This window comes from Ursus americanus, chromosome 22 (genome assembly GCF_024610735.1).
Source record: "Ursus americanus isolate L20-20 chromosome 22, mUrsAme1.1.p, whole genome shotgun sequence".
NCBI classification, from domain to species: Eukaryota; Metazoa; Chordata; class Mammalia; order Carnivora; family Ursidae; genus Ursus; species Ursus americanus.
The window spans coordinates 50,628,682-50,653,240 of record NC_142148.1 but is presented as its reverse complement, the minus strand read 5'-3'; the positions used below and the strand labels follow the sequence as shown (position 1 = coordinate 50,653,240).

The following is a 24,559-nucleotide window of genomic DNA, read 5'->3' as shown; positions in this document are numbered from 1 at the left end:
TGGTCACTTATCTTTCAGACTATGCTCTAGAAAGAAATAATGACCTTTCCACTGGTAGAAAGAAATCCTGCAAACCATTCCTTCATGTTCATCCACTCTTGAATGTTCACTCACTCTTTTGGTCATTTGCATCTAGCCTACATCTGGTGGTTAAGACAGCACCCTTAGCCTCCAAAGCCTTAATCTAGAAGGAGAGAGGTGAGCATGAACAGTCTGTGGGGAAGGTGGCAACAAGATAACAAGAGATACTTGCTGTGTCTAGCTGTCTTCTCACAGTGATTTGCAAGATGTCTTTATTCTGAGAGAGATCTAAAACCACACACTGTGTTGTGAACAGTGCTCGTGTCTCTACTTCCCCCCAGGAGTTACAAGTGCACTCATCACTACTGATCTGTTTGTTACAACGTCCGGCCGTTATTTTTCTGCGTCTCTCTTTCAGATGCTCCTCACAGTAAGGAAACCGACAGCTGTTACTGTCCTCGGCTCCTCCTGTGCAGGTCTTTCTGTACCACAAAGAAGGCGTGGAGATCCACACCCTGCTCTCCAACATGAGCGCAGCCCTTCTGTCGGCTCAGCACTCACGCAGAAGTCGGCCCCAACTCGGCCAAGACAAAGCACGCCTGTGTCTATCTGCTCCCTACTGCTGCTGTAACCAATAACCACACACGGAGGGGCTTAAAAGAACACAAACGTATACTTCTCCGTTCTGGAAGATCCCAAATCTGAAATGGGTCTCACTGGGCTAAAATCCAGGTGTTGGAAGGGATGTGCTGCTTTCTGGAAGCTCTCGGCCGGCCTTCTCCAGCTGCTAGAGGCCCCTCTGTGCGTCTGCACTGCAGCCAACCCTTCATCCGCAGTCCCCTCCCTCGGACCACAGCCAGAAAAGGTCTGCGGCTCCTCATCTCCCCCATCTCAAGGTCATCTTCATCTCGGTAACATCTTCAAAGTCCCTTCTGCCATGGAAGGTCACATATACACAGGTTCTAGATTAGGATGTGGACTCTTTAAGGGCCATTCTTCTCTCTACCACAATCGCCATCTCTAAGCATCTAGTGATAAGAGAATTCTTTCTCATGCTCTTACTGTCTCATATTCTTCTTAACACTGCTTTTGAGTCTGTTTTTTTCCTTAAGGATTTTCTTTCTAGTTTCTTCCTGGATGATACTCTCCCTCCATTAAAGGAATAATTTAACTAAAATCTCTGTAGTCCTTTCCTGCACCAAAGTTATCTGAAAAACCATAATCAGTGTTCGAGCTTTTAAATGCACATTCACCCGATCCTCTATCAGACAGAAAAAGTTTACGTTTGAGACACACATAAGGCATCTGTGACACCACCTAGCAGTGAACACTGGAGACCACGGGACTACCACACACTGAGTTCCCCAGGCAGCCCTCTGGGCTGAACTCAGGGAAAACTGCCTGCTGGCTGCCTTCCCCTACGGCCACTAGCCATTCTTAGCACAGCACTGTTCACAGAGCTCCTAACTCCCACAAACTCAGAGAATCCCACACTGTTCACGTGTCTGCCCACTCTGGTCAGCAAGCCGATTTTAAATTGATCAGAATGCTTCTACTGTTATTCTTCCTACTACCAGCTTGGTTACAATAGTTAGTCCTAATCCAACCAACTCCATTCACCTTTTAGCAAACTACAGGACTGAATTTCTTGTGTTCACTTCCTCTTGCAGGTTCAGGTAATTACATCACCTTCCTCTAGAGGCTCACGACGAGCACTGAAACCTCGCAGTGTACTACGTAGTCAGGAAAGGGCACTGGGCCTGTTAATAAACTTGAAGATAACTTTGAAGGTGACAAGAATATTGTCCAACAACTCAACTGCAACTTAATCTTTAGCAGCATTATATGGTACTTGCCCAGATTTGGTGTCTGGGTATAAAATGGATTATTCTAGACCCTGTGATTTAAGGAAAATAGTAACAAGGTAGGAATGAAGGTCTGACAGAAGTTATCAGTAAGGACAGGTATGGTTTTCAATAGGTGTAATCTCTGATTATCAATTCAATTTCTTTTACGGTCATCAGTCTACTACTTTCTACTTCTGCAACCAATGTTCCTAATTTACATTTCTATCAGAAGTACTCCATTTCATCTAGGATTCGTGTAGTTACTCCAATGGGGCTCTGTCAAGTACCAGTCTGTGTGCCTGCTAGGCCCTGCTGAAGATGCCGGGGACAATACCAGGAGGCAGAAAGGCCCCTGCTGTCACAGAGCTTACGGTCTAGGGGAAGAAAGCAGAGAATAAAAGAGCAAACAAATCAAGAAACAAGACAATCTCAGCAAGGACAAATCATCATCAAAATGGGGTGATGGGCAATAGAAAAGGTGGCAGAGAGGGAGCTCTCTGGGGCTGAGAGGCCGAGGGAACGAGGGCAGTCACTGGAAATAAGAACAGGCCACAAAGAGCCAGATCCTGTAGGTCCTCGTAGGCTGCTGAAGGAATCTGGCTTTCCTCTGAGAGAAATGGGGAGTTGCTGGAGGTTTTGAGCAAATGACTGATTACAAGACTGGCATGTTAGAGAAACGGCGCAGGAAGCTGAAAGTCAAAGGGAGCGAGCTGGAGGAGAGAAGGTCATGGGGCGCGACAGGGAGAGGAGAGTCAGGGGCTTCTGAAGGACCTGAACGTTCACCCTACATGAGACAGGAAGCCACAGGAAGGTTCTGAGTTGAGGAGTGACACGCTCTGGCTTTCGTTTTCATAGGGTCACCTGGCTGCTGGGCTGTGAACAGACTCAGGGGTTCCAGGGGGACAGCGGGATGTCAGGAGACCATGTGGCTCGAAGAAGGTGTCGCAGTAGGGGTCAGATGAAGTGGGTGGATTCTAGGTGCATCTGGGGACCGTGTGGCAGGACCGGCTAACGTACTGGGTGTAGGGCGTAAGCAAAGGAGGAGCAACAGATGATTCTAAGTGTCTGAAAGAAGGGAAGCCCTCAGACTGACACACAGTCCTTTCAGAGTCAGAAGCGTAGAGACGGAGGAGAGGGGCAGATGCAGCTGGGCGGCACACAGGTCCCAAGTTCAGAGGGAGACCAGTCAGAATGAGGGCAGGTGTGGAAAAGGCAGAGCTGGATTAAATGGTGGTCACAGCTTGAAGAGACCAAGAAGATGGAGGAGAGGTGCACGGGGGCTGCACGGAGACCACAGCACGGTGGTGACCTGTGGCCGCCTGCATCCCTACAGCACTTCTTTCTGGGTTCACGGATCTGTTCTATTATGTCTCCTGTTTTCTTAAAGACAGCCTGTGGGATTAACGTTCTACACCCTTATTTCTCTAAAGACACCTTCATTCCCAGTCTTCATGATTGGTAGTCTGTCTGGAAGACTTCTGCGGTACAACTCACTTTCCTGAGCCCTGAGAAGATGCTGTTCCAGTGTTGTCCTGCATCCAGCATTGCTGATGAAAAGTTTGATGTAAATGTCATTCTGTTTCCCAAGTAGGGGATTCCTCTGGTAGAATCTGGAATTTTCTATACACCCTTATTATTCTGAAGTACCACTACAATGTTTCTAGATGACCATTCTTATTCAATATAGTCCGGCATGAGTTAACCCCAATCTGAGCTCTGGAGCTGCCTGGGCCTTGCTACTGACCCGGGGCCAACGCTATGGCCGAGGTAGGTGATGTCTGCCCCCGTGGGCTGCTGCTTATTTAGGGGCAGGATGCGCCAGTCTGCCAGCACTTGGCAGGAATCATGACCGGCGTTATGACTCGCACCTGATTTTGGTCGCATCTGGGCAGCCACACCAGCCAGGTTGAGGCAGATGACGTAGACAGAACGTGCTTACGTGCCCATCTCACAGAAACCCCCCCCCACCGAAGAAGGTGCTGGGCCTCCTCCTACACAGGTGGCCACGTGGGCCAGGGATGGCCTCCGAGTGTCCGAGGCCATGAGGCCTGCACCTGAGACACTGCTTTGTACGCTTTGCCTATAAATGCTGTAGTCCTAGGAATCCTTTCAACAACCATTTAAATTAATTAAAATAAAGTAGCACATATCTGTAAAAGGAGTAAAATTACTAACTGCAGCATGAGAAATAAAACCTCTATAATGAATTACAACAAGAATCCAGATATTTTCTCAACGCCTCCAAAGGTGCTGGTTCTTGAGTCAAGCAAATTACTTTCTACTGAGCACAACTGTCTAGCAGAAATGAAAATGCAAGCTGTACATGTTCCTTTAAAATTTCTAAAAATAAATAAATAGAAATGGGTGAATTCCATTTTAATAACATATTCCATTTAACCTACTATATGTCAAGAACATGATCTTTTCAACAGGCAATCAAAACAGGTTATTAATAAGATATTTTACCTTCTTTTTTCACACTAAGTCTTCAAAACCTTGTATTTTTACACTTACAAGACATCGGCTGAGACTGGCTACGCCCGGGTGTCCACCTGCTGCACACGGTGCCCAGAGCAGGCAGTGCAGCAGGGTGGGGTCTGAATCGAATTATTCAGCTCCTTTGGGTTGTTTTCTAATATTCGGTTACTTTGGATAACAGTAAGCTATCTCTTTTCAGAAACTGGGTGGCCTCGCTTCCTCTTTGCTACCATTATTAAATGGTCTGTTGCTTTCTACCAAGTGCCTATGCTTCCAATCTGAACTCAGCCCCGCACCCATTTCTGCCGGAGGTCACTGGGCCTCAAATGCTGCCACGTTCCTTCCACTGTACCCCTAATGATATATGCCGGTTCCTTTATCTGTAGTGTTCCTTGTGTGGTGCTTCTTGGGGAGAAAGACTGCATGGACATGTGCTTCAGTACTATTCTGTTCAGTTGTGCAAATCCATTACTTTAGAATTAAACTACTGCATTTTCAAATGTTATAGCATTAAATGAACATGAGTGATGAATAACGCCCACCTTCCATCACAGGAAAAGCTGTGGTGAACCAATGCCAACTCAGAGTTCTTTGCCTCAAGGTGAAATCATCAACTGATGGGACCTATTTAATTTCAAACATTTATCAATTACTATGAAGTAAAACCACCTGGTTCTCAGTCACATGGATTTGCTCATATTGATCTTCATAAAGGTCCGACGAATATGTTCTCATAACTTAGGAATGTGAATCTGGTTTAAGTTCTTCTTCACAATATAAATGTTTTCATCTGGTAAGTTTGTAACATTGGCTAAAGGCTTGACATGTGCCCAGGGATCATTGGTTTTCTCCTTGATATGGATCCTCTTGTGTATAGTAAATTTGATACCAAAACACCTTTGTCGTGGAGCCTTTCCACGGTGCATTTTCAGTTATAATCAATCTTGAATGTTTGCTAAATGTCTTGTCAAATTCACATCTCTGAAAGGGCTCCCCTCCTGTACAAATACTCGGAAGTTTATTAAGGCTGATGCAGTGCTTTAAGAGACTTCCTCATTCACTGTAACTGAAATTCACAAAGACTAGAACATATACTAAGAGCCTTCCCATAAGCTCTACATTTGCAAGGTTTCTCTCCAATATGAATCTTCCAATTAACATTAAGGTAGAACACTGGCTGCTGGCCTTTCTACCAAGTGACTCTGTTTATAAAATTAAATATAAAATAAAACTATGGGAAAGCTAGAAAAAGCTATCGAGCTTCATAAAAAGTTGAAGCTTTTTAAAACAAGAGACTACTATATTTCAATTATACCACAAGTAGATGTTAGTACATATTTAAACCCTGAATGAATTATTCACCTTTGAATAATTAATCCACCTGAACAGTGAGTACTGCAATATTATAGAGGTAATGGAAATTACATAGAACTTCAATGTAATACTGTGCCCTTCAATCTAAATTCTGTCAATCCCTTTAATTTGCTTAAAAGTACTTAAGGCATATAAGTTTAAGAGCAGCAGATTAAATAGCTTCATTAGTATAAAAAGAAAGGGGGGAAAAAAGATGTATCTGTTCATCCTGGCATTGGACACTGTCCTCCTTAGAGATGAACACGGAGTAGGCAGAGGGAAGGAAGGAGCAGTTTCTCTGTAACACCTGGCCAAAGTAAACACCTGCTGAAAACTGGCGTCCTGAACTCAGTTGTCTGAAACCACACTGCTACCCTCTCACCCCCCACTCTCAGCAATCTTGGCCCACGAAGCGCCTCTCACCTCTCTTGGCCACGATGCTCACTGGCCGCCCACAGGCTACCACCCACACTCAACATTACTCACACAGGCAACCTCGCCACCAGGATTGCCTTGGGAAGCACACTCTGCACTGCAACTAAGGCCATGGGTGTCTCCTCCCCACCACAGTAGACAGTAAGCTGTATAAGCAGGGACCCTTTATATCCCCAGAACCTTGACAAATGTCTGGTGTGTGGAACCAATCAGTTTTTGAAGAACCTATCCTATCTGGAGTCATGCAGATACCTTCAAAATTCACTTTATAGAAAATAATTTATTTCCTAAGTATTAGAGGTTGTTTTAATTGCTTTGTTCTCTTATGTCCTAAAATGTTAAAAAAAAAAAAAAGAGAAAAACATCAATAGCATTATATGAATAACATGATTCAGTTATTATTTTCCTAAGATATTTTACAATTAAAATTCTGTCAGTCACATATTAAGTGAATAAATAACATAAAGAAAAAGTTAACATCACTGTAATATGGGAATAAAAATTTTTATCTTTTTTGGTGTGTGCCATTAACCTAGGCCCATGTAACTTTAATGTCCATGAAGGGTCTCTCCCAGGAAAATGCACTTACCCTGACATCGGTAGCATCTCCATGCCTGATCATACTGGCCCAAGCAGCTGGCTCACTGCTGTTGTCAAAATAATGAAAGACCTTCAACACTCGCTCCATTGCCCCAGGGGAACATTCCACTCCGGTACCCAGGTGAGTTGTGGTACTCGAATTTGGTGTGTGATTCAAGTTTGGGTCAAGGTAAGCAGCTGCCATTATTTTGCTATATGCTATGTATCTGTCATACTCTAGAAGGGGGAAAAAAAAGCTGTCAGTGTACCATATTTGAAATCTATTAAAATGTGGTTAAAATCTATTAAAACATGATATACTGATCCTTATATTAACAACACTGCTCTATGTTCTTCCCCTATGGTCATGTCATATGCAGAAGGTGAGCATCGGGAGAGCAGAGACCTGACTGACCAAGATAATCGCTGTACTCTCCTGCACCCAGAGCACTACCGAATTCACAATAGCATAACAAATATTTGTTAAATTTTCTTAACAAATTAAAAGACCAGGAGTCCTATTTTAGCTCTGTCAAACATTCACCATGTTATCTATGAACAATGTCACCTCACCGTCCACCCTTTTAAAATCACAGCCTTTAAATCTGTGGAAAACCTCACAGGAAAGCCAAATATGTTAATTTTGCTGACTACTTCTGAAAACCTATACATGAGATGCAAGTTCTTTCTTCATACAATAAAAATGCAATGAGTGGTCATGACACATACGAGGCACTGGTGACAAAAACCCCAGAGTTAAAACCAAGTCCTCCCACTTATCCAGTCCCTCAGCAGGAGAGTCAGACAAGTCACAACTGAAAATAAAACGAAACCAGAAAGCACAAACCAACCACTGTCTGGTCTGTCGGTGTGATAGGAAGACTTCCATTTGAATGTGGGGCAATAGCTTGGCCAACATGAACACTCCCACTGAGAAAAGTCAGGTTAAAAACCAGACCAACGGGGCGCCTGGGTGGCACAGCGGCTAAGCGTCTGCCTTCGGCTCAGGGCGTGATCCCGGCGTTGTGGGATCGAGCCTGACATCAGGCTCTTCTGCTATGAGCCTGCTTCTTCCTCTCCCACTCCCCCTGCTTGTGTTCCCTCTCTCGCTGGCTGTCTCTGTCTCTGTCGAATAAATATATAATATCTTTAAAAAAAAGAAAAAAAAAAAAAAAACCAGACCAACGTTTGGAGTCCAAGACATTGTGAGGCAACCAGGACAGCAGGGGACATAGGTGGAGACATGAAGAGACACTGAACAACAGCTGCCTCTTCCCAAAGGGCATTTGCCAATTCTGGGCCTTCAAGAGCCTGAAGATCCAAGAAAAAGCCACCAATGAGAGAGAAACCAGCTGAGCTTTTGGCAGTGAGAGACCAAGTTATGAGCATGGGGACCCTAGGACTCTGGTGAGCAGGACAGGCTGGAGAACTGAGCCACACACTCCGCTAGTTGTCCCTTTAAGATAGTTACCAATCCTGAAACCAAGCCCAACGGGAGCCATTAGAAGCTCAGTGAAGCTGAAGACAGGCAGAAGAGACTAGGAGTCCACCTGGGCCCAGCAGACAAAACGGGAACAGCATGACAGACAAACTCAACCTAACCAACAGAAAGCACTACACCCAAGCGCAATTCACCTCCGCAAGAGAAGTACCCACTAACTACGCACAGGAGGCAGTCACTAAAACTGACCACGTGGCGGGTGAAAGAGCAAGATTCAATAAATATCAAAGGACTAAAATTATTAAAAGTATATTCTGTCTCTAGCATTAAAGCTGGACAACAACAAAATAATTAAAAAATCACCAACTGTCTGGAAAAAAATCACCGTTTGGAAATTAAGCAACATATTTCAAGTAACCCATTAGCCAAAAAGAAACTCAAAGTATTCTCAATTCAACAATACAATTAAAAAGAAAGATCAATACTACATGCAGACAGAGCTGTCATTAGAATAAAATCTACGCTTTTATTATTTTTTTTAAAGACTTCATTTTTAAGTCATCTCTACACCCAGCCTGGGGCTTGAACTTACAACCCTGAGATCAAGTGTTGCACGTTCCACCTACTGAGTCAGCCTGGTGTCCCTAAGATAAATACTCTTAAATGCATGTATTAGAAATGAAGATTGGAAATTAATCATCTAAATATCCATATTTCACAGTACAATTTGGAAGTTGAACAAAATCAAGGTTTGGTTTTTTTTTTTAACAAGAATAATGCAACTGATAAACCTCTAGCAAGACTAATCAAGGAAAAAAAAGATAAGGCGAAAACTAATGACAGCAAGAATGAAGCAGAACAGATAACAGAATGTTAATAATAGGAAGTAATGATAGAATATCAGATATTATTAAGAATATCATGAACTATGTCAATGAACATAAAAGTTGAGATGCATACACAATTCTTTTTTAAAAGATTTTATTTATTTATTTAACAGAGAAAGAGCACAAAAGCTGGCAGAGGGGCAGAGGGAGAGGGAGAAGGAGGAGGAGGCACCCCAGTGAGCAGGAAGCCTAGCTTGGGGCTTGATCTCAGGACCCTGGGATCATGACCAAAGCCGAAGGCGGACACCTAACCGACGGAGCCACCCAGGTACCCTGAGATGGGGCATACACAATTCTTTACAAAGTACAACTTAAGCCCAAGCCATTAGAAACTGCTGCTGTACGAAACCAAAACCATAAATATAAAGCCCATTTAAATAGACCTATTCCGTTAAAAATGGTCAATCTGCAATTAAAATTCTTCCCACAAAGGAATATCTGAATTCTTCCAATAATTTAAGGAAGGATAATATTAATCTTACAGAAATTCTTCCACTGAACAAAAAGGGAACATTTCCCAACTTATCTTATGAAACCAGCAAAACACTGACACAAAACCAGTCAAGGACAATATGAGAAAGGGTACGAATCAATCTTTCTTACAAACACAGGTGCAATAATCTTTAAAAAAAAAAAAAAAGATCAGCAAATGTCGTCACGCAATATTTCATAATGTATCATGACCAAGAGGGACCCGTCAGAGGAAGGCAAGGGTGGATAAACACTCAGACAGAGGTCTCTGTTTGCAGCAGTCTTCGTCACACTGTCAGAGCACGGGAGCCACCAAGACACCCTACAGCAGGTGAAAGGATAAAAAACACTGTGGTCTATCCAGGCAATGGAATATTTAGTGCTAAAAAGCAATGAGCTACCAAACCATGAAAAGACTTGGAGGAAACTTCAATGCGTATTACTAAGTGAGAGAAGCCGATCACACTATATGATTCCAAATATATGACATTCTAGGAATGGCAAACCCACAGAGACAGTAAAAATTTCAGTGGATGCAGAGTTTGGGGGGGGGGCAAGGATGAAAAAGTGGAGCAAAAAGGACTTTTCAGGCAGCAAAAAGATTATGTAGGACAGTATAATGAGGATACATGTCATTATATATCTGTGCAAACCCGCAGAACATACACCACAAGAGTGACCCCGACAGTAAACCGTGGACTTCGGCGATAACTGATGGGTCCATGTAGGTTCACCAGTTATAACAGATGTACCACTCTGCTGGGGGATGCTGATAATGGGGAAGTGTAGCAAAAAGCCTCGCTTGGGACTTCTCATTCCATAGTTGAGACCTGCTCAGGCATCAGAGCTCTGACACTCAGCACACTGCCCCAGGCAGCACTGCGGGGAGGGTGGGGGAGGAGGTGCAGGGCAGGGCTTCCTAAAACGGAATGCTAATCTCGCTGCTGACTATCGGAGCCTCCGCTCTCCCTTGAACACAGAAGATAGACACCTTTTCTGCTCTTGAAAGAAGTAGGGCAGTCCCAAGTCAGGGTGTGAGGAAACAAGGTGCTGACAAAACTTGGAGTTCAAGCTGGGCCTCACCCCACAGTCTGATATAAATACTCCATAAAATAGCACAGATGCAAGAGAGGAAGCAAAAAACTCCCAGAGTTCCCTAGCTGATATTCACTATAACACCCCAAGATCCCACCAAGACAGCAAACTGATTCTCCTTGAAATATGCCAGCCCTTTAATAAAACTTGAGATGTCTGCCAGAACATGAGAGAAGGAGCAAAGAATGCAAACTGTTACAGCTCAATTTTAAAAACTTCAGACATAAACAAGTTTGGAGAGTTTTTAAGAAGTTGGTGATGACCCTAGTTACAGGAAATCCTTAAACAAACTAGACTGCTGTAAAAACCTTCCTCTCCCAAATGTTGTTCTTTCACACAAGATTCGGGTTTCTCTTCTCATCAAGAGTCTAATCTGAATACACTAAATTTCCTATATTGATTTTACTTAACAAAGAGCTAACGTTACTTAAATATTTAATGTTATATCAATACGTGACCGCCTGTATTTTCCAAAAGTCGCCGTGAAAGTGCCTCCTGCTCCAGTGTGACTCTGCCTCTCTCTTCCACAGGTGGAGGCCACGTTCCTTCCCCTCACATCTGGGGGGGCTCCTGACGCACCTAAGAAACATCCCGCGCCAGGTATTAAGAGGCAAACTGGGTTCCCTTGGTTCTCTTGGGCTGCTCGCTCATGAAACCCAATCACATGCTACCCAGAAGCGCAAGAAGCCCGAGAACTGAGCTCCAAGAACCAAAGCCTGAGCTGAGCTGCCCGCTGACAGGCAGCATCGAGTTCCGAGGCCCATGGCAGAGCCAGCCTCCGAGTGGGCCCTCTGGCTGCCCGCTGTGCCTCCTGAGCTCCCGCCACATGGAAACAGCTGTCCCTGCGGAGCCCTGTCCAGACAACAGATTGGAACAAAATAATTCTTGTCATTTTAAGCCACTAAGTGTTGGGATGACTTGTTATCAGCAAAGATAACTAATATCGCATGGATCCCAACTAAAGGAAGCACGGGTGGTTCTCGCTTTGCACAGGAGTGTGGGGCCTACGATGACTTGACAAAAGTGGTTTGAACAGCACTTGCCTTCTTCTTCCCCTCGCTCTATGACTAAAGACACGGAGTAAGTATCTTTCCAATGCCTTGGCAAACTGTCATGCTCCTTTCTAAGTTTTGGGTCAGCCTCCATCATCGTAGCCTCGTACATTCAGTGTCGTAAGCCACCTCCGAAACCGCCTCTGCTACGAACTTTCTTGCCACGTCTCCTCCTCCGGAACATCCTCTTTTTTGTCACAACTCTCTTCCTCACTTGTCAATAAGTTCACCTTTATTTGCAAAGCTCCTCTGACCACACAACTAGAAAGTCTGGCTCCACAGCAAAGTCAACATTCCTACAGTCAGCTATGTGCTTCTGTGACCGTCTCAGTCAGAACGCTGCACGGTGACCCGCACGGCGCAGGAAGCTTCTGCCGCACCGCACACCACACACTTACACTCTCCGTTACTTCCCGCCGCACTGCTGGGATTTCTGCGTCCGCGTCACCTCCAGCTGTAGCACGCAGAGCCTGCCCAAACTCCACACACCGGCTTTAAGAGCTGAAATAACTGCTGGGTCCACTGGCCAGAGTAACGCAACTAAGTCCGCTGGTTCCTAGGGCGGCTTCATGCAAGCCGAGGGCTCGGCTGCTCCCGCTCCACGGTCACCAGCTTCACAGGACCTCGGCCCGTTCGATTTCACTTCCAGTGTGACCATTTCCTGCTTCAACACTGCAACTCATCTTTGTTGTCCAATTCCCTCCTATGATGATCCATTTTTGTAAAATGTCACAGGGGTTTATCCCTGGCAAACAAGAAGGCACCACGACTACACATTTGCTGTCTGTGTATAAACTGAGTAACAGACGCAGGGTGGCCAGTCAGCAGCAGACTGGGAAAGAGCTACCGTGACCGGCCGCTGGTCACACTTCACATCTGTTGCTTCTGTCGTGATCTGCAGACCGAGTCTGTACTTGATGCAATTGCCCACAGGTGATAACCTGTGTTAACTAAAACGGAACCATTCTGTTGAGGACGGGCATTATTTAAGCCACAGAAATTGATATTCGTACATGCTGGAACCATGCAAAGCATGGACTGCCGGCATAACAATTCAACTAATATCTTCATTACACAGACTGTTTTTTGGATTTCGGATAATATGGCAAACTATGTAAATCATTTACTTTACTTGAGATATCACTATAAAAATTTTAATGCTATATATCTCATGAAAATATTCAACATTAGTCTTTAATATCAACTATAAATTAATTTCTAAGACTGCTAACACCGAGACCTTGAAAGTAATTGGTGAATAATTTCTGGAGACTTAAAAAAATTCCTAAGGAAATGAGGAATGGCAAAATATAAAGAATACAACTGTGCTGAGTTACATACAGTCTTACTTAATTCAGCCAATTTAAACATGTTATTTGTAAAACCCACATTAACAAAGTGTTGTTAAGATGAACATGTTTTAAATCTAAAGTTAATGTGACAAGTGTAGTTAAGTCATAGCAGTTAAGTCATCATAACCTACTTGTGTTTGTTTATGTATTTATGTTTTAAAGATTTTATTTATTTACGAATGTACGTTATGGGAGATTACTGACTCAATGAAATGATCCAATGTCAGAATCATCAGCATCCCCGAGGGGGTGGAGAAAAACAGAGGTCTAGAAGAGATATTTGAACAAACTGTAGCTGAAAACTCCCCTAATCTAGCAAGGGAAACAAACATTCGTGTCCAAGAGGCAGAGAGGACCCCTCTCAAGCTCAACCACGACAAACCTACGCCACGTCACGTCATAGTGCATTTCGCAAATATTAGATCCAAGGATACAGTATTGAAAGCGGCCAGGGCAAAGAAATTTCTCACGTACCAAGGCAAAGGCATCAGAATTACGTCAGACCTGTCTACACAGACCTGGAATGAGAGAAAGGGTTGGGGGGGCATTTTTAAAGCTCTTTCAGAGAAAAACATGCAGCCAAGGATCCTTTATCCAGCAAGGTTGTCATTCAGAATTGATGGAGAAATAAAGACATTTCAGAATCGCCAGTCATTAACCAATTTCGTAACCACGAAACCAGCCCTACAGGAGATATTAAGGGGGGTTCTATAAAGGTAAAAAGGCCCCAAGAGTGATACAGAACAGAAAGTCACAGCCAATACAAACAAAGACTTTACTGGCAACATGGCATCATTAAAATCATATCTCTCAGTTCTTAGAGCCAATCAAATGGTTTAAACACTCCCATAAAACACCACAGGGTTGCAGATTGGATAAAAAGAAATGACCCATCCATTTGCTATCTACAAGAGACTCATTTGAAACCCAAAGATGCATTCAGACTGAGAGTAAGGGGATGGAGTACCATCTTTCACGCAAATGGACCTCAAAAGAAAGCTGGGGTAGCAATTCTCATATCAGATAGACTGGATTTTAAACGAGAGACTATAGTTAGAGATGCAGAAGGGCACTATATTATTCTTAAAGGAAGTATTCAACAAGTGGATATGACAATTATAAATATATATGCCCCCAACAGGGGAGCAGCAAGATACACAAGCCAACTCTTAACCAGAATAAAGAGACATACAGATAAAAATACATTAATAGTAGGGGACCTCAACACTCCACTATCAGAAATAGAACACCCCGGCAAAAACTAAGCAAAGAATCAAAGGCTTTGAATGCCATACTCGACGAGTTGGACCTCATAGATATACATAGAACACTACACCCCAGAACCAAAGAATACTCATTCTATTCTAATGCCCATGGAACATTCTCAAGAATACACCATGTTCTGGGACACAAAACAGGTCTCAACCGATACCAAAAGATTGAAATTATCCCCTGCATATTCTCAGACCACAACGCTCTGATTGGAACTCAACCAGAGGAAAAATTTGGAAGAAACTCAAACACTTGGAGACTAAGAACCGTCCTGCTCAGGAATGACTCGATAAACCAGGAAATCAAAAATCAACTTAAACAATTTATGGAGACGAACGAGAATGAAAACACAATGGTCCAAAACCTATGGGATACTGCAAAGGCAGTCCTAAGGGGAAAATACATAGCCATCCAAGCCTCACTCAAAAGAATAGAAAAATCTAAAATGCAGCTTTTATATTCTCACCTCAAGAAGCTGGAACAGCAACAGAGGGACAGGCCTAATCCACTCACGAGGAAGCAGTTGACCAAAATTAGAGCAGAAATCAATCAGAAACCAGAAGTACAGGAGAGCAGATCAACAGGACTAGAAGCTGGTTCTTTGAGAGAATCAATAAAATTGACAGACCACTGGCAAGACTTATCCAAAAGAAAAGAGAAAGAACCCAAATTATTAAAATTATGAATGAAAAAAGGAGAGGTCACGACCAACACCATTGAAATTGGAAGGATTATTAGAAATTTTTATCAACAGCTATATGCCAATAAACTAAGTAATCTGGAAGAGATGGAATCCTTCCTGGAAACCTATTAACTACCAAGATTGAAACAGGAAGAAATTGATTTCTTAAACAGGCCAATTAATTATGAAGAAATTGAGTCAGTGATAAACAACCTTCCAAAGAACAAAACTCCAGGCCCGGATGGTTTTCCTGGGGAATTCTACCAAACCATTCAAAGAAGAAATAATACCTATTCTCCTAAAGCTATTTCAAAAAATAAAAACAGAAGGAAAGCTACCAAACTCATTCTATGAGGCCAATATTACCTTGATCCCCAAACCAGGCAAAGACCCCCTCAAAACGGAGAATGACAGACCGATTTCCCTAATGAATATGGACGCCAAAATCCTCAACAAGATACTTACTAATAGAATCCAACAGTACATTAAAAGGATTCTCCATCATGATCAAGTGGGATTCATACCTGGGATGCAAGCGTGGTTCAATATTCGCAAATCAATCAGCGTGATACATCATATCAACAAGAAAAGACTCAGGAACCATATGATCCTCTCAATTGATGCCGAAAAAGCATTTGACAAAATACAGCATCCTTTCCTGATTAAAACCCTTCAGAGTGTAGGAATAGAGGGTATACTTCTCAATCTCATAAAAGCCATCTATGAAAAGCCTACAGCAAATATCATTCTCAATGGGGAAAAGCTGGAAGCCTTTCCCTTAAGATCAGGAACACGACAAAGATGCCCACTCTCGCCACTATTATTCAACATAGTACTAGAAGTCCTTGCAACAGCAATCAGACGACAAAAAGGGATCAAAGGTATCCAAATCGGCAAAGAAGAAGTCAAAATGTCTCTCTTCGCAGATGACATGATACTCTATATGGAAAACCCAAAAGAAGCCACTCCCAAACTATTAGAAGTTATAGAGCAATTCAGTAATGTGGCGGGATACAAAATCAATGCTCAGAAATCAGTTGCATTTCTATACACGAATAACGAGACCGAAGAAAGAGAAATGAGGGAATCCATCCCATTTACAATAGCACCAAAAACCATACGTTACCTTCAAATTAACTTAACCAGAGACGTAAAGGGCCTATATTCTAGAAACTATAAATTACTCTTGAAAGACATTGAGGAAGACAGAAAAAGATGGAAAAATATTCCATGCTCATGGATCGGAAGAATTAACATAGTTAAAATGTCCATGCTACCCAGAACAATCTACACTTTCACTGCTATCCCGATCAAAGAACTGGAACAAATAGTCCTTAAATTTGTATAGAAACAGAAAAGGCCCCAAATCTCCAAGGAACTGTTGAAAAGGAAAAACAAAGCTGGGGGCATCACAATGCCGGATTTCGAGCTGTACTACAAAGCTGTGATCACAAAGACAGCATGGTACTGGCACAAAAACAGACACATAGACCAATGGAACAGAACAGAGAACCCAGAAATGGACCCTCGGCTCTTTGGGCAACTAATCTTTGATAAAGCAAGAAAAAACATCCGGTGGGAAAAAGACAGTCTCTTCAATAAATGGTGCTGGGAAAATTGGACAGCTACATGCAAAAGAATGAAACTTGACCACTCTCTCACACCATACACAAAAATAAACTCCAAATGGATGAAAGACCTCGATGTGAGACAGGAATCCATCAAAATTCTAGAGGGGAGCACAGGCAGCAACCTCTACGACATCGGCCAAAGCAACCTTTTTCATGACACATCCCCAAAGGCAAGAGAAACAAAAGATAAAATGAACTTATGGGACTTCATCAAGATAAAAAGCTTCTGCACAGCCAAGGAAACAGTCAAAAAAACTAAGAGGCAGCCCACAGAATGGGAGAATATATTTACAAGTGACACTACAGATAAAGGACTGGTATCCAAGATCTACAAAGAACTTCTCAAACTCAATACACGAGAAACAAATAAACAAATCAAAAAATGGGCAGAAGATATGAATAGACACTTTTCCAATGAAGACATACAAATGGCTAACAGACACATGAAAAAATGTTCAAAATCATTAGCCATCAGGCGCCTGGGTGGCACAGCGGTTAAGCGTCTGCCTTTGGCTCAGGGCGTGATCCCAGTGTTGTGGGATCGAGCCCCACATCAGGCTCCTCTGCTATGAGCCTGCTTCTTTCTCTCCCACTCCCCCGCTTGTGTTCCCTCTCTCGCTGGCTGTCTCTATCTCTGTCGAATAAATAAATAAAATCTTTTAAAAAAAAAAATCATTAGCCATCAGGGAAATTCAAATCAAAACCACACTGAGATACCACCTTACGCCAGTTAGAATGGCAAAAATAGACAAGGCAAGAGACAACAATTGCTGGAGAGGATGTGGAGAAAGGGGATCCCTCCTACATTGTTGGTGGGAATGCAAGTTGGTACAGCCACTCTGGAAAACAGTGTGGAGGTCCCTTAAAAAGTTAAAAATTGAGCTACCCTATGATCCAGCCATTGCACTACTGGGTGTTTACCCCAAAGACACAGACGTAGTGAAGAGAAGGGCCATGTGCACCCCAATGTTCATAGCAGCAATGTCCACAATAGCTAAATCGTGGAAGGAGCCGAGATGCCCTTCAACAGATGACTGGATTAAGAAGTTGTGGTCCATATATACAATGGAATATTACTCAGCTATCAGAAAGAACGAATTCTCAACATTTGCTGCAACATGGACGGCACTGGAGGAGATAATGCTAACTGAAATAAGTCAAGCAGCGAAAGACAACTATCATATGATTTCTCTCATCTATGGAACATAAGAACTAGGATGATCAGTAGGGGAAGAAAGGGATAAAGAAAGGGGGGGTAATCAGAAGAGGGAATGAAACATGAGAGACTATGGACTATGAGAAACAAACTGAGGGCCTCAGAGGGGAGGGGGGTGGGGGAATGGGATAGACCGGTGATGGGTAGTAAGGAGGGCACGTATTGCATGGTGCACTGGGTGTTATACGCAACTAATGAATCATCGAGCCTTACATCGGAAACCGGGGATGTACTGTATGGTGACTAACATAATATAATAAAAAATCATTAAAAAAAAAGAAAGATTTTATTGATTTGACAGAAAGAAAGAGAGAGCACAGCAGGGGGAGGAGGAGGGGGTAGGGGCACAGGGGACAGACAGAAGCAGACCCTGATGTGAGGCTCTATCCCAAAACCCGGAGACCATGACCTGAGCTGAAGGCAGACCAACTGAGCCACCCAGGTGCCCCCACTTGTATATATTTAAACTCAGAAACAGAGAGGTGGCCACTGGCCAACACTGTCATCTATAAAAGGAGGAAAACTTAGAAACAATCAGAAATAACCTTTTCCATGGATCCAATTAGCTAAACACCTAAAACAAATATGAAAGAGATTCTATCTTGGGATCCAGATGGAAAACTGATCTTTTCCTTTCTGAATATTATAGTAACTTTCTACATTGGACATTTCTAACATTGCTAAGCCCTTCTCATTTTTTGTACTTGACAAAAACCAAAACTATACAACTGCTTTGTCAATTTAGAATATTAAAAATAATTAAGGCATACCCTGTGCTGGATTTCCTAATTTTTTTTAAAGATGTATTCATTTATTTGAGAGAGGGAGGGAAGGGGAGGGAGGGAAACATGTGAGCAGGGTGGGGAGAGGGCAGAGGGAGAGAGAGGATCTCACACAGACTCCCTGCTGAGCGCAGAGCCCAACATGAGGAGGGATGCAGGACTCATTGCCGGGCTCAATCCCATGACCCATGAGACCATGAACTTAGCGGAAACCAAGGGCTGGACATGCAACCATCTGAGCCACCCAGGTGCCCCTGGATTTCTAAACTTCTGATTGCTATGTTACGGAAGCCACCTCTGTGTGCTCGGGTGGCTGCACTGATGGCTCTAACAGGCATATGTCCTCCCATTTAAAGCCTGAAGCCTGTACTAACACCTGTGAAGGTAAAAGGAGAATCCTGGAGGCCCTACACACAACAAGCAGGTCTTATGTTTCTACTATTTCCGGTATCATGAAACAGTTGTCCAGTTCGATTTAATGAAGCCAGAAGGACTTCAATCAGATAACCCAACTGACCCTACCAAAACTCACAGATACTAGACATCTTTATCTTACGTTGGTTCAGTCTACTAACCTGTTCAGTGACCGTTCCAGTCCTCTCTGCCCTCCTACTATCTTTCCCTTTCCCTGTCTTTCCAAAACAAGCACATTAGCGGACAATCTGTCCAACTGTCTATTTGATTCTCTATCCTTACAACTTTCTAACAAGGACCTTAGAACTGAACCTAGGAACACAAATGGTACTGTACTTCACCCCAAATCTAAGAATCACATTTCCTTTCACCTCCGATACCAGAATATTATTAACCCCAAGACACCTAAACTAGGCTCCAGGCGCCACTAACTAACCAACAATACTGGTATTTCCCTGAGCCCCAACGGAGCTCAGGGACTCTGAGGAATCGGGAGAACACGTGACCCCGAGGATCAACAGTCTGGGCCAGCAGCCTTCCTCAGAGAACTACACCGACACTAGTATGGCTCTATTTAAATTCTCTCAGGGTATCTGTATGCCCCACCGAGACCAATTTAATTACAGACTGACTGTTAAAAGCCAGGTATCACATGCAATAGATGTATATTCTCTCAAAACATAACCACCCAACTATTCTTTGTGGAATCAGGTGATCGCCCCCAGCGTACCTGATCAAATGAACTCTGCAGTTCCTTGTATTTAGTAACGGTCGGAGGGTCTGAAAACCTGTAGTTCCCCGGTCTGTAGGAGGGTCTCTACGCCGGCTAGGAGCTCCCAGCCGAGAGCACGGGACCATGTTACCGGTAGCTACGGCCCACGGAACACGACACCAGCCCAAGCTCTAAGGGCTCACCTCACCAGCAAAAGTTCATCGGCTCACAGGCTTAGATGTTATAGTCATTCTCGACCATTCACTGGATAGCCAAGGCGGAACTGTACAACAGGTATACTGGGTCAATAATTTAGAAAAGGGGAAATAACTGATGGATTCGAGGGGGAAAAAAAGTCCACTTTGTTATCCAAGACGGACCAACCTGATCCAAGAGACTTTTTCTCTCAGGCCTTAAGCGAACTAGAAAACCAGCCATAATGAAGGTTCCCCCAGTTTCTCGTGACTGTTGTGTTAGCATCTTCTTCTGTGTTAGGTAGCTAGATATTTAAATATTGTAACAAAGCCACTGTGCTGAGCTAAGATCCAATTAACGCTACAGTAACAAAAGGAACCGAAATGGATAAAAAGGTGGTCTGGAGAAACCATGATGAGGAAAATGGCCCAGAAGTGGCCTAACTAAAGAAGAAGGTACTCCAAGAGGCCACTAGCCGAAGTCACCCAATAGAGGAACATGTCACGCACACTGCACTGTTTCTAGGAGCACCCGCAGGGAACTGAGGCTGCCTCCCAGACGCCATCCATGTGCTCCAAGCAAACTTCGATAAACTGCAGCCAATCAGCCAGAGGTCAGATCAAGACACAAATGTAAAGGTGCTGCTTAATAACTTCCATCTTCTCTATTCTAACAGAACAATAACATTTAGTGATATGAATGCTGAAACAAACTGGCCTATCCATACAACAGAGCAGAAGAGCATTCAGCCATAACAAGGACAAAGTCCTGGTACCACTACACCATGGATAAACCTTGACGTCATTGGGGTAAGTCAAAGAAGCCAGACAAAAGGCCGTAGGTTGCAGGAGCCATGTAGATGACAATCCCAGAAGAGGCAAATCCAAGGGGACAGAAAGCAGGTACGTGCTTGCCAGAGGCTGGAGGGAGGGAGATGGGGAGTGCCTGGCTATGGGTATTGGGTCTCTTTTTGGGGTGACGGAGCCAGACAGCGGCGATGTTCGCACAACCCTGTGTGTACACTTAAAACCACATGGAGAATTTCATGTCACATGTGAAATTCTGTTATGTGAAATTTATCTCCATTTTTAAAATTTATTTTTTAAGTATAGTTTTTCTATGGCTCCAAAATCTTAAACACCAACAATGCTAATAAGCGTGGCAAAGATGTGGAGCAAATAGAGCTTTTCTATGCTGGTAGCTGGGCTATAATCTGATACAGGCATGTCGGAAACGATCTCTGCTACAGCTGGAGAGCACCGGGACACACACTACAAGCAGCCACTTCACTCTTAGGTACATGCCGAAGAGAGACCCAGGCGCAGGGCCACCAGAAGACGCATGCAGGGGGCGCCTGGGGAGCGCAGCGGTTAAGCATCTGCCTTCGGCTCAGGGCATGATCCCAGCGTTCTGGGTTTGAGCCCCACATCGGGCTCCTTCGCTAAGAGCCTGCTTCTTCCTCTCCCACTCCCCCTGCTTGTGTTCCCTCTCTCGCTGTCTCTCTCTGTCAAAATTTTTAAAAAATCTTAAAAAAAAAAAAAAAAAGAAGACGCATGCAGTATTCATAGCGGCACCATTCACATAGCTCAAAACTGGAAACAACCCAACCATCCATCAATAATAAAACAAACTGTGGTATATTCTTAAATGGAATACTATATAGCAATGAAAAATGAGGAAGTGCTACATGCAACAACTTGGATGAATTTCACGGACATTATGATAAATAGGCAAAACAAAGTCATGGTGACAGAAATCAAAATGTTGGTCACCTTCCCAGGGATATTGATTGAAAGGAACCATGAGGGAGGCTGCTGGGGCTGGCGACGTTGTAAACACTGATATGGAAGGTAGTAGTTAAACCTACACCAGGATACACAAGACGTATGCATTTTACAGTACACACACACACACACACACGCACACATTTATTTACAAAATGAGAACAAAAATTTTCCCAGAAGACAAATGACCAAAAGCAACATGCCATGCCAAATGCACTGGCTAAAATCAACTGCCTGAGCCACAATTATCAACCTAGCAAAGAAACGATTCACGTGGGCACATTTCATAAACGGCAACTGTTCTTGATTTTTACGTTTCTGCCTAGGCCTCTCTTCTAATTGTACATGAACATGTTATTGTGCAAAACAGGTAAAATGAATGATGCTTGCAAATACCAAATTACCATTCATTTACCATCTTCTATGAAAGGAGTTCTTTACACACATACTGACATACATATGACAGAGATCTTTGAGAATCTGTTGAAAAATATGAACATTTTCAAGAGAAAATGCATATACATTAAAACACAAAATTTTGTATATGATTGAAAAGTTCATGGATCCCCTAAAACTCAAACTTGGACCCCAGCTCTAAGACCAACAGTCCAATCAACGGAGGCAAATGTCTGCCACTGCCAACACTCATTACAAACAAAATTACTACTTTCTGGGTGACTCTACATGCAAGAAGGACATAGGTCATCTCGGTTAATTTCATTTCCACCTCAACTGCTAGAGGTGGGTGGTGCTTGCCTGGTTACAGCGACATAAAAGTCTAAGATGAAAGACACTGCATGTTCCAAGGACATAAGTCTCCTCCATGGCCAGGTGGTGACAGTGTGACACTGGGGCTCTGAAGTCCTTTCAGTTAAGGTACACCATACATCTAAACACTAGGGAGCCCTTTCACCCCCACCTAACAATGTTCTCTGCCCCTGAAACCCTCGACCTGGGGGAAGCAGCCCACTTTCATCAGTATGCACACATGCGCGTGCACACACACAACTACTGTAGTCCCCACACTAGGAGTAAAAGAGTGTACCCTGATGGGTGCGGCACATCTTGTCACACCTATGGCAGGAAAGGCCAGAGAAATCTGGCACATCCTGGAACGGGGCTTCCTACTGCAGCTTCCCCGCGACTGACTGGCAATGGGAAGAAGAAGGCAGGAAGACATCTTTTTCCTTATCACTCAATCAATGGTAGCTAACGTGATGAAAAGAAATAGAGGAAGTATGGCCAGATAGAATGGGTGGACGGCCGGTGGGAGGCTGGATTGGTGTGTCTGTGTCACACGACAGGACCCCCAGGTTTCCTGGAAATCACAGCAGTAAGGGCTGTCCCCTTAAAGCCAGGCTGAGGAGGTCCATGCCTGGTTCCTAATTACTTCTACTGAGCACATCAATCAATGATACACATTCTCGAGCACATCTTTGTTACTAATTGCAAATCTCCCAGAGGAAAGAAACACAGCTAAAGTATTTTTCTATAATATTACTTGATAATTGAATTATATGTTTAAAAATGTAAAATAAAAGAGTTAATGCAGGCGTTCAAAATCCATGCAGAAAACGTACATAACTAATTCCTCCAGCACTGCAACATTTCTGAGCTTGTATCTATCATTGTGCACACTGCATCCAAACACTTTCCTTACAAAGAAACTATCTCAATACGAGGCCTTCGAAGAGCAGAAAAATCACGCTTGTAGCCGGGGGCAGGGTGCTCCTCCGGAACCTCTTCTCTACAGGCGTGAGCACTTGGGCTACACCGGCTTCAAGCACCCACGTTCTCCTCGCCATGTTCCACAGCCGTACTCCAGAGCAGTCTTCCCTAACAGGGCTCTCATGCTTCCCCCATTTCCTTGCTACCTCCTGTTCTTAGTAATGCTTCAAGCTTGGCTCCTGGATCCCCTGTGATGAGCCCTGCTAGGCAATGCGCCCTGTACTGGATCCCTGAGCCCTGGGAGGGTTACAGATGCTGAAGCGTCATGTCTGTTCCCCTGAAAGCACTTTCCAACTTGAAAGAGGTGTGACAACAGCGCCTAGCCCTCTGTGATGTCTAGAGACAGACAGGGAAAGCTCCTTGTTACCAGAGGAAACGAAGAAGCTGCAGCCAGTGGGCTAGGAGGTAAACCGAGAGGCTGAGAGACCAAGTCAAGGAAGGAGGTGCCAAACGCACGACCTGGTCAAAGGAAGAACCTCTCTCTGCACCCCAGTGCAGTAATGGGGGGAGGAAATGCCTGCTGAGAGGGAGTTCCACAGAGCTTATAAAGAAAGGAGGTGCAGGCAGGACATGCAAGGAACTCATAGCATTTTGCTGAAAAGGGAGAATGCAGACATGGGGACCCACCTGCAGAGAAGGCAGGGACTTCTGCTGGCCCTGTGCATGGCACATGAAAGCCACACAACAGATATACCAACTGGAAACAGGTCAGGTCAGGTTTTGCAGATGTTCACTGAATACATGACTAAAATCTCACTGTACTCGAACACAGTATATACTCAGCCTCTACTAAATAAGAAAAAACTTGGGGCGCCTGGCTGGCTCAATCTGTAGAGCATGAGACTCGATCTCAGGGTTGTGAGTTCAAGGCCCACATCAGGGGTAGCGTTTACTTAAAAAAAAAAAAAAAAAAAAGGCAAAATTGAGTCTAGTATTATAAGGTAAAAAACAAAAAGCCTTTTACTGAATATTGCCAATGTGCTAGCCACCTAAGCAGTTTTTTATATACATTACTCACTTAATGTAATCCCGATACAAATCCTAACAAGTACACATTAACCCTCCCAACACAGGAGAGAAAAATGAAGACATAAAAATGAGGGAGGAGCAGGGTCTGGATGGACCACCCTCC

The 24,559-nt window shown here is 43.7% G+C and overlaps 1 protein-coding gene across 1 annotated transcript in view; it reads right to left on the bottom strand.

The window, feature by feature from the left end:
* The window catches only part of LOC148108132 (focal adhesion kinase 1-like), a 69,737-nt gene that overhangs the window by 3,632 nt on the left and 41,546 nt on the right, over positions 1-24,559 (bottom strand). Inside the window, exon 4 of the mRNA XM_087853837.1 lies at positions 6,724-6,950. Coding sequence (XP_087709963.1) covers positions 6,724-6,918 — 195 coding nt within the window. The 5' untranslated portion in view covers positions 6,919-6,950. The remainder of the gene's footprint in view (positions 1-6,723; positions 6,951-24,559) is intronic.